This window comes from Chiloscyllium plagiosum, chromosome 23 (genome assembly GCF_004010195.1).
Source record: "Chiloscyllium plagiosum isolate BGI_BamShark_2017 chromosome 23, ASM401019v2, whole genome shotgun sequence".
Taxonomy (NCBI): Eukaryota; Metazoa; Chordata; class Chondrichthyes; order Orectolobiformes; family Hemiscylliidae; genus Chiloscyllium; species Chiloscyllium plagiosum.
This window is the reverse complement of record NC_057732.1, coordinates 15,125,007-15,144,994: the sequence shown is the minus strand read 5'-3', so window position 1 is coordinate 15,144,994 and position 19,988 is coordinate 15,125,007. Positions and strand designations below refer to the sequence as shown.

Here is a 19,988-nt window from a genome sequence, read left to right as displayed (position 1 = left end):
ATAAAGTCTTTTCCCTGGGGTCGGGGAGTCCAGAACTAGAGGGCACAGGTTTAGGGTGAGAGGGGAAAGATATAAAAGAGACCTAAGGGGCAACTTTTTCACGCAGAGGGTGGTACTTGTATGAAATGAGCTGCCAGCGGATGTGGTGGACACTGGTACAATTGCAACATTTAAGAAGCATTTGGATGGGTATATAAATAGGAAGGGTTTGGAGGGATATGGGCCAAGTTTTGGCAGGTGGGACTAGATTGGGTTGGGATATCTGGTTGGCATGGACAGTTTGTACCAAAGGGTCTGTTTCCATGCTGTACATCTCTATGAGTCTATATCAAAAAGGATAGCAAACGTTTCTATTAGTATATAAAAGGGAAGCGAGTCGCTAATGTGAATGCTGGAAGATGAAACCAGAGAGTTAATAGTGGGGAACACTGAGATGGCAGAGATGCTGAATTGATACTTTGCCTCAGTTTTCAGGTGGAGGACAATAATACAATCCCTGTTGGAACAGGCAAGTCAGAGGAATAGAAAAAGTTGAACTTAGAACAATCAACATCGATAGTGAAAAGGTACTAATCAAACTATCAGGATTAAGGACAGACAAGTCCCCAGGGTCTGATGGTCTCCATCCTAGGGTGTAAAAGGAAGTGGCAGTGGAGATAGTGGATCTATTGGTTACAATATTTCAAAATTCCCTGGAGTCAGGAAAGATTCCAATGAATTGGAAAATGACTAATATAGCACACTTAATGAAACGTGAGGGAGGCAAAATGTGGGAAATTACAGATCAGTTAGTTTAACATCTTTTGTTGGGAAAGTGTTAGAGTCACTTATTGATGAAGCAATATCAGGACATTTGGAATAATCAGTCAATTTCAGTGACAAAGGTATACATCAGGTTTTTATACTTCAGAGAGAGACTGTGAAGGAGCAAAAGAATAAATGATGGAGAGGCTATGATTTTCTTATTTCTCATTCACTGTACCATGTACTCTCTTTAGGATTGACCCCAGCAGATGGGAGGTGGCTCCAAAACGTGGGTCCCTTTCTTGAGGAGTAACTTGCATTCTGTGATACAATACCAAGGGAGTTCAGATATCTTCTCTAAAAGAATGCAATCCTGAAGCAGGCAAGTGCAGAACCATAATAAACATGGCCAACAGCATGATCAATAACATTGTTACATTGTAGCCTCGGTTTAGGCTGGAGTTATTGCTAATTGGTTTAAGGGTTGCATGACTAATCTCTAATTAAAGTGATGAACATTGACTCATACCAATTCCCATTATCTCTTGACTGGTTCCTTGAGTTGTCAGTCATCCCTCGGCCCACCCTTGTCAATTGTGACTTGTTTATTGGCTCCTTCTGACATTTTGAAAGTTTGAAAGATTCTTTACCCTTTTGTGAAAATGGAGGCATATGCAGTCGAGCACCGCTGAATGATATTCCTGAACTCATTTCCCAATTCTCATGCACGCTAACTATTATATCAGACATGTCCTTGCCACTGTCCATTTGGTCTTCTTAGAGCTCTTTGCCGAACGATACTTTTGTCTCTGTGTGGTTTTTGAATACCCGGAAATGGTTTTTAGTACCTTTCTTTTAAAGACAAAAGATGTAGAGTTAAAAAATAAGTTTATAACCTCAGCGCTATAAAAATCTAATCTGGAAGATCATAAATTTTTAATCAAAACGAGTTGTTAAAAAGAATGAAGTTGTGAAATATTCTGAGTGATGAACCATAAAGGATTATATAATTACAAACTTCGTAAAGTTATCTCTAATTCAAACATTACATTTAGTCAATTGCTTCATTTCTAAAAGAATGAAAGCAACACCAACAGAAAGGTTTGGTTATAATTTTTTGATAAAGGTAATGAACTGGCAGGGTACCAACTCTGCCTTATTCATCCCTTGAACATCTGGATATTAATTGGAAAATAGTTAAACAGGGCCCCTTGGCCTTATATCTGTAACTTATGAATGGATGGATAATCTGTGTGTTTAACACAAAGATCCTACTAGTGGCCAGCACTTTTGCCATTGCTGAGTGGAAGATAGAGTGAGTGGGTATTGGTAGAGGTCTGGTGCACAGTTAATGAGACAAGCTGTGGAGAATAGTGTGAGAAAACATGCACGGGCTGGCAATGAAGAACCCTTCATGAAATTCACCTAAAATTGATACCCAGCCAATTTCTCATAAAATTCACTTAAATTCCAATAAATTAATGTAATTTGAATCTCATTGCAATCATGCAAAAAACAACATCTTGTTAGGACAAGAGCCTCTTCATGGTTGAAGCTCTACTGCTGCAAACCATTTCAGACCTTTGACCCAGTCAAAGGAGAGAGGATTGGTGACAGAAAACTTCTACTCGCAATACATTCTGATTGCTCTTATTTTACATTACACTGCTCATTTGGATGCAACCTTTGTTTCTTTACAATATCCATTGCACTCTGTTTAGTTTTTGCATCATAAAATCTTACGCTAGTTAGTCTCTTCGCCCTCTACGTTATTCTTTTGTCCCTTGTACCTCTATTGACTTAAAAGCCCTCATATTTCCATCATTTTTCAATTCTAAAGAAAGGTCATCAACCTGAAATTTAAGCTCTTCTTGTCTCCTTGGATGCTGATTGACCCATATTTCCAGCACATTTTGTTTTTAACAGTTGAAACTAGGCTGCAGCACTAAAAATCGACACGTATCTCGGAAGGGCACACTTGTCCTTGCTACACCAGGGTTTAAAGTGGCTGGAGAAGAGTGTGTGATCTGCAAGAAGCATGAACAAGGTGCAAGAAGGCAGTACATTTCTCTGATGTCGCATCGGATGCCTTGGTTGAGGAGCTGGACAGGCAGAGAAATGTTCTCTATTCACAGGGGCCAAGAGGCCCTTCAGCCAGACAACGATCACGAAACAGGAACAGATAATTGTGTGGATCACAGCCAACAGTAATGCCATGTTGACCTTATGTAGTGTTGTAAGAAGCTCAATGACTTCACATGAATGCTCATTCACCGACTGCTACTAAAAATGCCATATCCTTGCAAATGAAATACTAACCTTATCCAGTTCAATTCAGTGTCCTTCCTTCACTCACTTACCAAACCTCTGTCAGCCGTGATCTATTTCTCATGTCCAGAACCAATGATCGCTGGACAAGTGTCCCCAATTTGTTATTATCACAGGTGAGGAGGAAGGAACTCACTCACTCACTTTATTCAACCTCCACCTCTTTGGTCACGACAAGACTAACTTACAAAGGAATACATCCCTCATGGATACCTTTCCCAATTCTAGCATATTTATGTTTTAAAGGAGCTAATTGAACCAATTTTTTCCAAGTTGCAGAGAGTGGGCTGAATCTTACCACATTCATGGAAGGGTTCTCTCCCTGAAGCAAGCATCCCTATAATATCCCTATTGCACCCCTCTCTTCCAATGCTAACCTAATTCTCCCCTTTGACATAACCAGTAGTACTCACCATTGCATGGATATCCCAGAATAAACCACAGGCCTGGCACTGATGTACATGAAGTGCTGGCATTTCAAGTTGCCGTATGTTTGCAAACATTTATCCCAGGCTTGGTTGAGAAGGGGAAATTGGGGTCCAATGTGCAGACAGGCAGCTGCATTTCCGGGCAGATGAGGTTGTCCAGAGGATAGCTATACATTTCCCAGAAGACCACCAGAGGACGCCATGCCAGCAAATCTTGCAAGTCTGCTCTTTGGTCAACAATGGGGCCTGTTTCCGTGTCCAAAGTCCAGAAAATCACACACCAGTGCAGGAAGAAGATGAATGACCTTCTTTCCTCTACTCGGATAAATGCTACCCTTTGCTCTGAGCATTCTGACACTCACCTTATCTCTGTTACTGCATCCACCTCCAACCAAGACTTACACTATTCTGATTATTGCATACAACATCTTCCCTCACTCGCTCTTAGCCACATCAAAATGCATATCCTCGCATTGCCGTTTTCCTTCCCGTGTCTCACTCCCCCTTATATATTAAGTTGACCCTTCAATATTTTAATCCACTCTGCATCCCAGAATGATGATTCCAATCCCTGCAATGAATTTCCTCAGCCTCCCTCCTGTAACACTAGCCTCTGATAATGCTTCCTTGACTTTTAGTGGACAGATGCCCTGGACTTGCTGTTGTCTATGCCCCTGAGTGGCTCAGCAAGACTGCCCCTAATGATGAGTGACCAGACCCCTGACTGATATCTGCACAGCTGCCCAACTGTCTACCCATGACTCCCCAAACTGGACCCACAAGGTTGACTGTGGCACATTCCCAGGACTATAAAGCGATGGACCCCTAACCCCATCAGGAGACTGGACAGGTGACCCCCAAGTCCTGGTCTGATACTAAAGCCTGCCCTTGACTTGCCATGCTGGGAGCCTGGACTTAAGGCTGTCTCCCTGGATTTGCCCGAGAACTACACTCTTTAGATTTTGATATATGGCTGTTTGCTTGCAGCACATATTTAGTTGCAAGCTGGTCTTTTACTGGTCAGAGTATTGAGTACAGGAGTTGGGAGATCGTGTTGCGGCTGTACAGGACATTGGTTAGGCCATTGTTGGAACATTGCATGCAATTCTGGTTTCCTCATAAACAACTGACACATGGTGTTGGTGTAAGGCTGATGGAGCACTGTGCCATTCAGCATAATGCCCTCATCCATGACATGTCAGCAAACACCCACTGCTCCCGGAGTATGACCTGAGACATTTGTACTGTGTGTCCAGGATGGAGCTCCAGAGGTGCATAAAGCACGAGGTGCTGTATTTTGGGAAAGCAAATCAGAACAGGACTTCTATACTTAATGATAAGGTCCTGGGGAGTGTTGCTGAACAAAGAGACCTTGTGGAGTACATGTTCATAGCTCTTTGAAAGTGGAGTTACAGGGAGATAGGATAGTGAAGAAGGTGTTTGGTATGCTTTCTTTTACTGGTCAGAGTATTGAGTACAGGAGTTGGGAGATCGTGTTGCGGCTGTACAGGACATTGGTTAGGCCACTGTTGGAACATTGCATGCAATTCTGGTTTCCTTCCTATTGGAAGGATGTTGTGTAACTTGAAAGGGTTCAGAAAAGATTTACAAGGATGTTGCCAGGGTTGGAGGGTGTGAGCTATAAGGAGAGGCTGAATAAGCTGGGGCTGTTTTCCCTGGAGCATCAGAGGCTGAAGGGTGACCTAATAGAGCTTTATAAAATCATGAAGGGCATGGATAGGATAAATAGACAAGGTCTTTTCCCTGGGGTTGGGGAGTCCAGAAATAGAGCGCATAGGTTTAGGGTGAAAGGGGAAAGATATAAAAGAGATCTAAGGGACAACTTTTTCACACAAAGCGTGGTACATGTATGGAATGAGCTGCCAGAGGAAGTGGTTGAGGCTGGTATAATTGCAACGTTTAAAAGGCACCTGGATGGGTATATGGATAGGAAAGGTTTGGAGTGATATGAGTCGGGTGCTGGCAGGTGGGATTGGATTAAGTTGGGATATCTGGTCAGCATGGATGAGTTGGACCGAAGGGTCTGTTTCCATGCTGTACATCTCTATGGCTGTAATTGTGGATTCACCAGGTACCTGCTCTATGTTTCATGTCAGGAATTGTCTGTGTCTGGTTTCTAGCTGGCAGGTTGTAGAATTTGGAAAACTCACGTTAATGTGAAGATTAAGTAATACATGTGATAACTAGTAACAGTCCCTGTTAATAATCCTCTTGCCACTCACGAATAAGAATTTCATCTTGTTGTTTGAAACTGAGTTGCAAATTGTCGCTCACAATATCAAGGGATTCGATTTCTCACATGATTCTCCCAAATTTCTCATCAAAGTTCACATCATGCAGAGCCTCGCAAGTTTCTGCCCAGTTTATTATTACTAAAATGTAAGGAAAACTTAAAAATAACCCACAAGTGTACAGATTAGAAATGACAAATGTGTAAAAAGATAGCAGCTAAAAAAATCAGCTTTGGTTTGGCCACACAGAGTAGATGGTGAAATGTCATAATTATCAATTTGGGTGTCATTGACTCTGGAAGTTGTATAATAAATTGTTTTGGAGATTCTGAGTTCTGCAGATTAGCTGAAAGGAGTTGTTTGGTTTCCTGTTCAACTGTGGTTGTTGATTAGTGTCTTGCTTCCAATAATCAGAGAGAGAGAGAGAGAGACATTCCTTCCTTTTCATTTTAGGTAGTACAGGGTTGTCTACAAGATGATCTCAGCTGTAGCCTTCACTATAGGCAGCAGCAGTAAAACCTGAGATTAGCATACAGACACCAGAGGTCAGTTGGTTTTTAACCGCTTTTTTGGCAGGAAGAATACAGATTTTTGTTTTACTAACTGCTTAGTTTTACCTTACGTTGTGTCCCCAGTCTAGGAATGTAGCTCACAGAAGATGGTGTAGGTTTTTGCATTGTATCTATCCCTTTGAAGTGGTCTTTATGAAATTCCATGACACCCTTTTAGGTATAATGTTTCATGGTCTCACGAGACTGGATTCAATGTACATAGGAATTTTCCACACAGCCACTGAATTGCGTTTTCAGCCATCTCTGGTTTGTATGATATAGAGTTATAGAGTTATAGAGGTTCAGAGTCAGAGAAGTCTACAGCACAGAAAAAGGCCCTTTAGCCCAACAAGTCTGAGCGAAAATCAACCACCTAACTATTCTTGTCCCTTTCAGCCATTTCCATAAATGTATCATGGCAACAGAAGAGATATCCTACTGAATTTTATCACAACATAATTTTAAGTTTTTTCCTTTGCAGAAATTTCTCTGTCCAACAAACGGTTTTTTTCATACCTCTTTCTAAATGAGTTTCAATTTTCAATAGAGTCCTCTGAAAATTCTGACATTCTCTATGAAATATACAAAAATGTGAGAGAACTGAATGCCATTTTCTCAAATTATCAATGTAATCGAATAATTCAAAGCAGTTGAGAAAGAAAGATTTAGCCAAGTTTGGTAACTTTTAAAGTGGCTAATTTTTTGCAAGAAGAGTTGAAGTACTGATGATTCAATAATTTTAATTTTGACAGTTTAAATTTTCTCCATTGCATGGCAGTTAGTTTTCTCTTCCATCATAGAACAAGACAAGAGTACCCCTAATGACTGCACCGTCGCACCACACAGTTGGGTATTGTCCTACCCATAAAAGAAAATTAAAATGAATAATTAGCTAATTCTCTTTCCTGGATGTCATGGTCAGTCAGCCACAATAGTTGTTTTGTTCATTGCATTTTTCCTTGGTCACTAACAGACGTGTTTAACATCATCATTACTTCTGCAGTGTTCACAAAAATATGTCACTATGCACTGAAAAAAAGCTGTTGGAATCCTGAAGAATAACTCTTGACATTATCACTCTTGATTAGAACTCTGCACGATAGAGTTTTTTTTCCCTCCTCAATTTTGAAGAACAGTACAGACTCCTTTCTGTTGCTATGTATTGCATGCTCCCTTGCCCACGAATTCCATAGGCGCAAGCAACTAAAGAACTTAGGCTGTTTCCTGTTCACCACAGGGTACAATGAACTGAGAACTTTGTCTTCTCCTATTTTGATTACTGGCTCTCCACTTTACAGGAAACATTCAAACTGTTCAGTAAAACAACGCAGGAAGACTGAAGCTGGACGAAGTAATTTTGGGCACCCTTCTTGTGAAATAACATCTCTGTTAAAAAAAAAAAGTCTTTTAGTATAAGATTCTTGCATTTGCACAACAGACAGCAACCATGGTTATCTTAATTTTAAAGTTCTTCATTAAATAATCTGGCTCTTCTCTGTTGAAGTTGTGTTGCCTAGTTTCACCTGGGTTGGTAAAGGTAGAGTTTTCCCAGATCATAACTAATTCAAAATCCGGATTTTATCCAGAATATTAACTTTGTCTGAAGGACACTGGTCCCCAATCCTTTCTTAGTTACAAATCTCTAGTTGACTTCCTTCCTCTTCCTTGTAAAAAACAAGAACAATGCAAAACAACTTTGAGGATTGGAAGAGGCAGAGATCGTACAGACAGGCACTAAGACAAAAAGTAAAACTACTTGCTTCACTTAAATGTTCAATATAACTGTAAGTAATTCAGGGCTCTGATCTGTTGTCATAAAAATAGCTTCACCTCACCATTAGATGTTTAGCACTTCTGCAAATCTCACACTAACATCTCACAGTTTTCAGTCACTGTCAGCTATTCAGATATGGAAGGTATGTCACACAAGTATATGCTCATGATTATTTACAAGGCGAGTGGCTTGGACCAGATTTCTGATTGGTAGACAAGACACATCCAAATATGAAATCTAACTGAGGCACCATCAGGCAGGCAAAAATGGCTTTCAAACTCACAGTGCTGTTGTGATTATACAGCATAACTGAGGAAAGTGCAAATCACGTGACAGCAATGTACGGTAGATTAGATTACATTACAGTGTGGAAACAGGCCCTTCGGCCCAACAAGTCCACACCAATCCGCCGAAGCACAATCCACCCATTTACCCCTTACCTAACACTACGGGCAATTTAGCATGGCCAATTCACCTGACCTGCACATCTTTGGACTGTGGGAGGAAACCGGAGCATCCGGAGGAAACTCACGCAGACACGGGAGAACGTGCAAACTCCACACAGTCAGTCGCCTGAGGCAGGAATTGAACCCGGGTCTCTGGCGCTGTGAGGCAGCAGTGCTAACCACTGTGCCACCCACAATTATACAATTGCACAAAATGGAGTTGCATTCAGCTTTGTGAAAATGCTGTATTATTTATAATGTCCTGCAACTGCAATCACCGTTATCTTTGGCGAATAAACTAAAAGATGTCATACACTAGCTACTGAATAATTATTCATTTGGAAATTTGACTCTTATTCTTTCTGGATATGATTAAAAGAAAACTTCAGAATGAAGGGACCAATATATTCATTAAAATAGGAAATGGAAAACAACAAATGGAAATACTTAGTGGCCTCTAGATCTCAAAATTGCTAAAACGTAGCAGGAATGTTGTAAGGATTTTTTGATTAGATATCTGATTGGAATCCACATGCAGGATATGTGTGTGTGTATGAGTTTTTGTGTGTAAGGGAGAGGTGCAAGTGCGGCCTCGATATGTGGGGTGTGCGCACATGTGTGTATGTGTATGGAGCCCAAATCAAGTGCATTGGGCTATGTATTTGAAAAGGGCTAATTGGTATGGTTATGGGGAAAAAGCAGTTCATTTTGCAATTAAATTGAGCAGCTCTTACAAAGAACTGGCACAGGTATTCCTGGCTGAATGGCTTCATTCTGTGCTACTTTACTCAGGATACATGTGCTCTTGTACACTATAGTTCCATTGGGTGCGTACCTCATTTGCAAGTATGCCAGGTGACCAGGGATGAACTGCAAAGACTTGGATACATACACTCAAGACCATGCAGTGTTTGCATGCCTTTCAATAATTTACCATCAAATTTTATATCTTTCCTCATCTCATTCTTTCTACCAAACCCAATTACTTCACATTTCTCTGCATTATGCTTTATCTAATTTGGGTGTGCCCAGTTCTGTTTATGTCTTCCTTAAGTCTGTTATTAATGTTTGTCACTATCTGCTAAATTTTGAGTTTCATATCACTTGAAAACTTGAAAGTTATGCCTTTAAAACAATTAAGTGCCACTCTCTGGTTGCTATCCCTTAGCCAGATTTATATTAATTCAGCCCTTTAATCCCACGAGCTTTTGTTTTGCTAACACGTTTATTTCAAAGTATTTCATCAAACTCATTTTGCAAAGTCCACATAACACAGCATCAGCTGCACTGTGCTGATCCATCTTCTCCACTATGTCATCAAAGAACATGGAAAAGCTGAACACGATTTGCCATTTACGTATCCATGCTAACTTGCATTTTCTGCTCATTTCCAAATGGCCCACTTTTGTCTTTGATTATCGGCTATAAATGTTTTTGCATCAAACATTGTGCTGTTTTGTAAGTGGTGTATTAATCTCTATTTCCCCTTTAAAAACTAAAAATCTAACTAAAATGAAAACTATTTCTATAGACTTGCTACCATTGTGAAAGGGAAGTGATCTAGTACACTAACATACGAGGAACAGCTGAGGATCCTGGGATTGTATTCATTGGAGTTTAGAAGATTAAGGGGAGATCTAATAGAAACTTACAAGATAATACATGGCTTGGAAAGGGTGGATGCGAGGAAATTGTTTCCGTTAGGCAAGGAGACAAGGACCCGTGGACACAGCCTTAGAATTAGAGGGGGTAAATTCAGAACAGAAATGCGGAGACATTTCTTCAGCCAGAGAGTGGTGGGCCTGTGGAATTCATTGCCGCGGAGTGCAGTGGAGGCTGGGACTCTAAATGTCTTCAAGGCAGAGATTGATAAATTCTTGATGTCACAAGGAATTAAGGGCTACAGGGAGAATGTGGGTAAGTGGAGTTGAAATGCCCATCAGCCATGATTGAATGGCGGAGTGGACTCGATGGGCCAAATGGTCTTACTTCCACTCCTATATCTTATGATCTTATGGTCTTATGGTATGCTGCAAAAAAATCTCTTAAATAATGGCCTAGGTATTAACTTGCTAATCCTTAAATCAAACTATTCCAGAATGGTCATGATAATGTCAAGGGTCAACACAAAAAGCAAAATTATTTACATGGGACAAATATAGTCTGCCTACCTTCTTCATAGATGAATCACTTTCTCCTTTTCCACCCTTTTCCTGCTTCGATCAGGAGAGGATTTTGTCTTAAATTCACTTTTAAATTTTTATTCTTCATTATATTATTGTGGAAGGACTGTTATTCTGAACTTTTTATTTCCTTATTTTTCTAACTGAGATTAGACTAGAATCCCTACAGAAACAGACCCTTTGGCCCAACAAGTCCACACCAACCCTCCAAAGAGTAAACCACTCAGACCCACTCTCCTATCTTATATTTGTCCCTGACTATGGGCAATTTAGCATGGCCAATCCACTTAACTTGCACATCTTTGGACTGTGGTCGGAAACTGGAGCACGTGGAGGAAACTCACGCAGACACGGGGAGAATGTGCAAACTCCACACAGACAGTCACCTGAGGTGGGAATCAAATCAAAACCACTGAGCCACCAGTTTATTATTATGACTTTGTACTTTAGAAGGTCTGATATGTTGTACTTTTTAGTTCTTTATTTTTCTAATTTTTTTTCGTAAGAATTTGTACTTAAGTATCTGTACCTAGATATGCTTGTATCTAAGATGGACCATTAGTTGCGATTTGTAAACTTCTCACTGTAATCATGAAAGTACATGTGACAGTTAAGCTAATTCAATTCAATCACGTTTTTCATCGTTGGTAGATCATTACTGTATTTGCAGGCCTTCTGAATGTGCTGAGTATTTGTCTTTCTCATTGCCCCGAAAGTAACCTATACCAGACCTTTTATCCAAGGGCTACAGCTTCTCCCATCCCTCCCAACACACCTTCAGCCAATTCAAGGTTCTTGAGGTTCTGACCAGTTTGCAGAATCTCTCCCTGTCAGATTTCAGCCCATTTCTACCCTGGGTTCCAGTCTGACTTTCAAACCTGCTTCTGCACTCTAGAATCAACAATCCTGTCTTTCACCACAACCTGCCCTGTGCAATTTCCACACTTTCTTTCTCCAGTTCTAGACCTGAAAAACAGTCCCTCAACAGGCTTTAATTTGATTTGCTTTGATTTATTATTGTCGTATGCACCTCAGTACAGTGAAAAGTTTTGTTTCGCATTCAGTACAGGCAGATTCATCACATGCAAAAATCATAGGGTATTTGAACAAAGCGAGGAATACAAAGTTACAGCTGCAAAGAAATTGCACAAAAGCAAAATTAACACGAGATTTGAAAGTTGAGAGACCCATTCAGATGTCCAACAACAGCAGCGAGGAAGCTGTTCTTGAACCTATTGGTATGTGTGTCGCTATGACAAGATGTATGCACACCTGCAAGTGAAATGCATAAGGTGCCACTCTGGTGGGAGAGGGAAAAGGGAATTTTTTGGCTTGGGTTGCTCTTTCTGCACACGACAATGACTGAAATGCTTTTGAGTTTGCCATTCCACAAACACACTCATAAATACCTTTCCATTTTCATGGATGAAAAAGTGGAGCAACCACAAGCAACATTATCTATTGAGTGAGAAATAAGGCAGAACTATGGGCCCTTATCTTGATGGGCTGGTGGCCATCATTGGAGTGACCATGACTTCAGCCATGGCAGGGTTGAAACCAGTGAAGATGAGATAATGCTCCCTGCTAATCCATCTTCTCATATCCCACTTCCCTTTCACCCCACAATCGCTTCTGATTTATAAACTGCAGATGAGGTAAGCATGAATCTCTTACTTCTCCAATCCCTCACTGCAACCTTGCTCTTTCCAATAATGAGCTGCAACCTGACCAAAAGGATAAAGAGATTATAGATGATAAACCACTCATTTGCTCTCAAATTCTCAGGGATTGTCAGATACTGACATTGTGTGTACATTGGAGGTTAGAATAAAGTGAAACAACTTGCAAAAAGGATGGAAACTGCAGGAAATAAGAATTCTCACAGTGTAGAGTGAGCTACCAAAACAACTATGCCTCAGTCAATGCTTCAGAGTTATGTGGTTTTTATTTGCTAGATTAACATTTTAATAGAAAAAGACTTTTTTGAAGACAAAATATCGCACTTTGTTTCTTTAAAAAACATTTCTGTTTGTCCCAAGATGGAAATAACTTTATTTTCCTCAGAAAAGTTTGCCATTAGAAGCGTTTTTTTTTGCACATGATGAGTCACTGGGCATGAATGTCTTACAACTAGAACGGGGGGGGGGGGGGGGGGGGGGGGGGAGGAACTGCACAGATGCCAGTTTTACCACATACTCCTAACACCTGTGCTAATTTCTTGACCAAAATGGTGTCTGCTGTAAGTCAAACCAGTAGTATGAGCATCCAGTGTCTGACAAGAGTCATATTGGCCCCAAAACATTAACTATTTTTCCCTCTCTGTTGATGAATTTATGCAGTATCAGTTGACCATTCCTTGATAGATGAGATAATTAGGACTGATCCTGTCCTTGCCTTATATCTAAGAGCACTTTCTACACAGACACCAAGTCGAAAGACCTAATTCGTCCTTCTCTCTCTGTGTGGTGCTCAGGCCCATTGGAGAATCGTCATTGCTCAGTTGGGAAACACTAACCTGGCAGTGACCAAATGTCAAGCATGGGTCCTGTATGGTCTGTCTCCTACACACTAGGTGGTGCAATTACCATGTGAGTATTGAGAGAGCGCTTTGTCCCAAAAATATAAAGGACTTCATCTCAAACAGTAATGAGTTCGGTTTTAACAAATAGAAGAGTGAAACAACTTGCAAAAAAGATGGAAACTGTAGGAAATAAGAATTCTCACAGTGTAGAGTGAGCTACCAAAACAACTATGCCTCAGTCGACGCTTCAGAGTTGCGTGGTTTTTATTTGCTAGATTAACATTTTAATAGAAAAAGACTTTTTCGAAGACAAAATATCGCACTTTGTTTCTTTAAAAAACGTTTCTGTTTGTCCCAAGATGGAAATGACTTTATCTTCCTCAGAAAAATTTGCTATTAGAAGCGTATTTCTTTTGTCATTGCAAGGATACATATATAAATTGTCCACTGACACCTCACTAAGTGTCACTTCGGAAAAGATGGTTGTAATCGGACAACTGACTTTGGGAGGCTGCAGTAAGTTGTGCGTTGCGAAAGTGAAGACCCGAAACAGCAGCCATGAAAATAGAGGGCGCGGGGTTTTATTCCGGGAGTTTTAATGCGAATCGGCCAAAACGTTGTATTGATTTAGGTGAAGCAATAATTATTGACTGAACTCATACAGTTTCCTTCAATGGTGAGCTGTAACCCCCTGAGAGGGTACACCTGGAGTTTATCACCACATGATGCACATTGTTGAAGAGCGAGCTCTCGGCACTGCCGGGATACTTTGGCTGAGCTTCTGGTTCATAAAAAGGACTGGTCGCGCTGAGCACGCACACTGGTGAAAGCGGGCGAAATGATGAGGGGCTTTTGGTGGGGCGGGGTAGGGCTCTGTCAAATATACCCAATCCCCCTCGCCAGACCCGCCTTACTGCAATTCACAGCGTGGCCTCTCACCGTCAGGCGTGCAACAGGACACTGCCAGTGAAATCTAGAAAGGACTTTTCTTTTCATTCTTCGGAACGGAACTAGGCGCAGAAAGTTTCACAGCTAAAGTACAGGCGGGCTGGGGTCGGTAGAGGGAATCCGTGCCGGCAGATTCAGTCACGGATAAAGTGGGGCGGGGGTGTTCCGATGTGGACTCCCCACACTGGGTGTGAATTGGATGGACCGAATGCAGCCGGTGAGATATTGGGAGTATTGTTTTATTTGTGCGTGTGTGTGTGCGGGGAATCAAAGACGCTTCTTGAGAAACGTCGCCCTCACGTCATCGCAGGGGATGGTAAGGGGCTGAGCTATTTTGAAATGCTGTGATTGCAGAGTCCCTGCCCGTCTGTGTGTGTGTGTGTGTGTGAGAGAGAGAGGTGCGAGAATTAAAAGTCGGGGGAGGCGGGGTGGGTGTGTGTGTGTGGAAGGGGGGAGGCTGGGGGGGGGGGGGTGTTGCTGATCAGGAAATGCCAGACGCTGCCCTGGCGGAGGTGTCAGATCACAGCGAGTGCCCTCAGCCGCCCCTCCACCACGAACGAGAGCGGCCCGGCTGAAGATGACCCTGGTCGGCGAGGAGAACATCGACGAGTCGGTGGTGTTGACCGCGCTCTCTCAGGGTCACCGCGATCCCGAGGAGCTGGGGCAGGAATGCTGCGAGCGGGCGTTCATCAACATCTCGGGGCTCCGCTTCGAGACCCAGCTCAGGACCCTGGCCCAGTTCCCCAACACCTTACTCGGCAACCCGAGGAAGAGGATGCGCTACTTCGACCCCCTGCGGAACGAGTACTTCTTCGACAGGAATCGCCCCAGCTTCGACGCCATCCTGTACTTCTACCAGTCGGGAGGGAGGCTGAGGAGACCTGTTAACGTGCCCGTCGACGTTTTCCTGGAGGAGATCAGATTTTACGAGATGGGCGATGAGGCCATTGACAACCTCCGAGAGGAGGAAGGTTTCATTAAGGAAGAGGAGCGGGTTCTGCCCAGCAACGAGTACCAGCGTCAAGTTTGGCTGTTGTTCGAATACCCCGAGAGCTCGGGAGCTGCGAAAGGGATAGCCATCGTCTCCGTCCTGGTCATTCTCATTTCCATCATCATATTCTGTTTAGAGACCCTGCCCGAATTCAGAGAAGACTCCCACCCGAACCTGATGAATTTTGCTGCCAATGGCACCGAAACCGTGGGGATGAACTCGTTCACCGACCCCTTCTTCATCATCGAGACTCTATGCATCGTCTGGTTCTCTTTCGAACTGTTGGTGAGGTTTTTCTCCTCTCCCAGCAAGCCTGGCTTTTTCAAAAACATCATGAACATCATCGACATAGTGGCCATCATCCCGTATTTCATCACCCTGTTCACCGAGTTAGTGCACCACCAAAGCAACGGGCAACAGACCATGTCCCTGGCCATCCTCAGGGTCATTCGGCTTGTTCGGGTCTTCCGCATCTTCAAGCTCTCCCGTCACTCCAAAGGTCTCCAGATCCTGGGGAAAACCCTGCAGGCCAGCCTGAGGGAGCTGGGCCTGCTCATGTTCTTCCTCTTCATCGGGGTCATCCTGTTCTCCAGCGCCGTCTACTTCGCCGAGACCGACGACCGTGACTCGAGTTTCTCCAGCATCCCCGACGCCTTCTGGTGGGCGGTGGTCACCATGACCACGGTGGGCTACGGCGACATGTACCCCATCACCATCGGCGGCAAGATCGTGGGCTCGCTGTGCGCCATCGCCGGCGTCCTGACCATCGCCCTGCCCGTGCCCGTCATCGTCTCCAACTTCAACTACTTCTACCACCGGGAGAACGAGCATGAGGACCAGGCTGAGTATCTGCATGTCAGCAGCGGGCAGCAGACAGCTTCCCTGAGCCGCTTCAAAGCGAGCGACCAGTCCGTGGACAAAAGCGAGAACCTGGAGGCAGAGGACAACGTGGACGCGTTGTTCCTGGGTCCCCACCAGTACCCCGGCTACACCCCGACCAAACAGAAACCCCTAGCCAAGAAAATATTCACTGATGTATGATCAAAGGGAGAGGAAAGGACGGGGAGGGGTTAACTCGGGTGTTGGGATCTGAGGAGAAGGGGGAATTGAACACAAACGGAGAAACCCTACATTCAGTGTTTTCAGTCACATTAAAAGAAACGTCTGATAGTCAGCCTCAACCCATGGAAGCTAAATATTTTTGAACCAATACATGTGTGACAGAATTACATCTAGGCGAGGGAGGGAGGGGGAGCATCGAATTGAAAAACAAAAGTCTTCCTTTTTTTAGCTTTGCTGTCAACGTCTGTAGTTTATTTTACAGTTTTTTCCTGTGGTTTAATGCGACTTGCCCGCCATTTTTTGTTGCACTGGTCTTGACACATTTCACGAAAGGTTAACCTTCAATGTGTGTCAGTTGAGTTGAACGAAAAGGAACCGTGCGGCATCTTTTCTCTTTAAAAAGAAAAACGATTACCTTCTATCACTCCCCCCGCCTCCCCTTGCTTCCTTCCCGCTAATTGCGTATCACTTCATGGGAGAGGAGGGGGCATTTTTTTCATGGGGGAGAAATGGGGGACGCGGGGAGTGAAGGGGGCGAATTCTCCTGCCTGGGAGCATGTATCTCCGGCGGGTGGGGGAAGAGGAAGAGGAGGGGGATTTAGACATCATGACCCATCCAACCTCTCAACCTGCCCTGAGGAGAATGGGGAGGGGGGGGGGTGACAGAAACGAGGGTTTTGAATTGTCAAAACAAAAGGAAAAGGAAGCTAACGGGGGCGGGGGGAGAACCAAATAGCAATCAAGTAGAGAGAGATTAAAGTGCAAAATTGAAAGCCGGAGCAACACACGCAGCTGTTGCTATCTTCTACATTCCTAGAAGTGAAAAACCAAACCGGAAGCCATTTCCAGCACTCATCTGACTCTTAATTTAATGTCGTTTCCAACACGTTTTATTACAATAGCTGAATCTATTTGACAGACTTTTCCCTGCGCCACTCTCTGAGCTGTGGGTGCGAGGGAAGGCTAAAAATCAGCTCGCACTTTTGCTTTGTTCACCTCCCATCGGCATTCGTGTGTTGCATCGCTTTTTTTACAAAAAAAACTCTCAACAGTTGAGGAAGAAATGGGGACTGTTGCCTTCTTGCGCAGGTGGATTTATGTTTACATAGGGTTGTCACAACCATAAACAGCAGCGACAACCAGAAAGAAAAATAAAACGACAAACAAGCATCCTCTTTTTTTTTGCCAAGTGCTTGTCTGAGAAACACAGAGAGAGGTAAATGAGACAAAATAAAGGACACGTGTACGAACCCAGGATCAGACAGGGCTCTGGAAGTAGGGGCGCTATTGCGGCGGGGAATACGCCAGCGCCGCCCCGCGGGACAGCCTCAGCAGCGTCGGCGGTTGCTATGTCAACCTTCTCGACTGTTCTCCAGTGAGACACTGTTTAATTTGCAGCATTGTCCCTCTTTTTTAAAAAAAACAAAATGGGAGAGTCGCGTTTCACCAGCGATTCGTTGCATTTCCCTTGGTTTGGTGAAACGGAGAGTTTAAGAATCTGGCCAGAGCGACCGCAACCCTGCGGATGAAGTTTCCCTGTTCACTCTGCATTCCGTGCACAGCTCGCTGTGCTATCATTGTCCCCTCCCTCTTCCCCAAGGGAACAACAGGATCTAACACCGAGCTCCAAATGGACTGAAGTAGTCAGGGCAAATGTCAATGCCCTTTATTTTAGGGAATGAGGGAACGATTGCCGCTTGACAGCTGCACCGTGCCCAACCGAAGTCATTCGAGGAAATATTTATTTTCGATGACAATCGACATTGAATCGAACAAAAAAACACCAAAACACAGGAGAACGGGAATCCCTGTTTTGCTGACACTTTCCAGGGCCCGATCGTTGGAGCGGTCGCGCCATGTGGCAATCCAAAATAGCCACATTACCTTGGTGACGGCGAACACGTTTTGAGACAAACTCAGGGCCAACGGATTAAGGACCGGATCACGGAGTGGGTGGGGGAGAGGGGTGGTGGTGAGGGCGGAGGAAATCCGTGTTTAGTTCACATTAGTTATCCGATATGGGCTGCTCCCCCCCACCCACCCGGCAAGCAAGAGGCAAAACATTTTCTACATACTCCAAAAAAGCCAAGAGTGACAATCACCTCTCCCTCCCCCCCAACCTCCGGGAATGAGTTACTGATGTCCCTGTCTGAAGAAGACGTGAATGACCCTTCTGTTTATTTATGAGGGCATTAAGCCGCACCGTTATAGTTGTGACCGGGGGAGTTGAAGGGGCTGTTGCCAATTGCTTGTGTGACCCTTCACTGATCACAGGATGCCATCAAATGAGACATGGATCGACCTGCTTGGAATCCCCAAGCCTTGCCCTGCCACCCTGTGAGGTTGAAGGAGAGGACTTGTACGGCTTAACATCCTTGGAAATCAGCCACCGCAAAAGAAAGCAGGGTTCCTTCAAATCGGGAAACCCACGATTTACAAAGGAAGGGGTAAGGAAATTCAGGACCTGCTTCAAACGTCCAGTGCAACTGGCAGTTTTGAGAGAGGCGCAGTGTGAAAGGTGAGTGCGTTTACATTTCATCGTTTTTGTGTGGTGTACACCTCCTGCATTTTTAAATGCTCTTTCAGCTGTGACTTTCTGAATGATTCCCAGCCAGTGCGGGGAGCGGAGACATTGCTGTTCCAATTTGTGGTCTGTTTCAAATCGCGAGGCAGCGATTGTAAATTGAAAGGCGGCTCTCTCGAGGGTGAAGGGCAATCTTTAGTTTGTCCTCTGAGGGATGAACGTGTCGAACATTCCCTTGTCTGCAAATATTCTGCTTTACCACAATGCTAATACCAGTCCGAGCCCACCGCCTCCACAAGGAGACCCAAGATCCGCTTTCCACAGGTCAGCAGCAGATCAATTAAATCATGTACAAGCCACTGACAGGACCGCGCTCAGTTCAAGTGAGAAGTTCACCCTTTCTGTCCGATAACTTCTGTGGAAAAAAAGAACAAGACTTTGGAGATTTAGTTTGTTTTGGATAGACGGGAAAACTTAAAAGTTCGACAAGGTCAGATGTGACAGCTGTAAGAAAAAAAAAGTCGCCTTCCTACCCACTCACATTTCGTAACGCCACGTTCTCCCCTTTATATTCCAGTAGAACGATGAAACTGGGGTACCCCAAAGCCTGAGACTTCCCTTGCACGACGACGGTCTTTTTGTACACCTATTTTAGGCGTTGAAAACTCTTTCAGACAATGGTCGAGAGAGATCACGCATGAACCATCCAGGTTTACTTTATGATTTAGATTTTATTAAAGAACGCGGAGAGACACTATATTGGCAGGCACAAATGCCAAGTTCATCGTTAGATAGACCGAATATAATAATGCTACTGTACCTCAGGAGGTACTAATCCTAATAGGCACTTACATTCATTTAGAGTGTCATATGATTTTCCCCTGATATCACTGAACCATGAACCATACATAGAACGGGTGCCATTCCCTCTGTCTCGCCTGTAATAGATTTTTGATTTGGTCCTATCCCCTTGATTTTTCACTATGGCCCGGCATATTTTTCCCATGCTGAATCCCCTTTTGAAAGTACTGTTGAATTTGATTCCACCACATTGCAGGTGTAGCATACAAGGTCATAACGAACAGCAGTGTTAAAAAAAACATTCTTTTCACGGAATAATTGAATTGTTTCCCGGCAGAAGGAGGCCACCCGGCCCATTGTCTGTACCACCGTCTCTTCAAATGAGCATCATGACTTAGTACCATTCTCCTGCCTTTCTCTTTAACACTGCATATT

General features: G+C 43.6%; 1 protein-coding gene across 1 annotated transcript; it reads left to right on the top strand.

The window, feature by feature from the left end:
• Nucleotides 1-13,456: 13,456 nt before the first annotated feature.
• LOC122561640 (potassium voltage-gated channel subfamily A member 1-like) lies at nucleotides 13,457-17,342 on the top strand. Its single transcript, XM_043713589.1, has one exon. It carries the CDS (start codon nucleotides 14,753-14,755, stop codon nucleotides 16,205-16,207), a length of 1,455 nt encoding a protein of 484 aa, XP_043569524.1. The 5' UTR covers nucleotides 13,457-14,752; the 3' UTR covers nucleotides 16,208-17,342.
• Nucleotides 17,343-19,988: the final 2,646 nt, after the last annotated feature.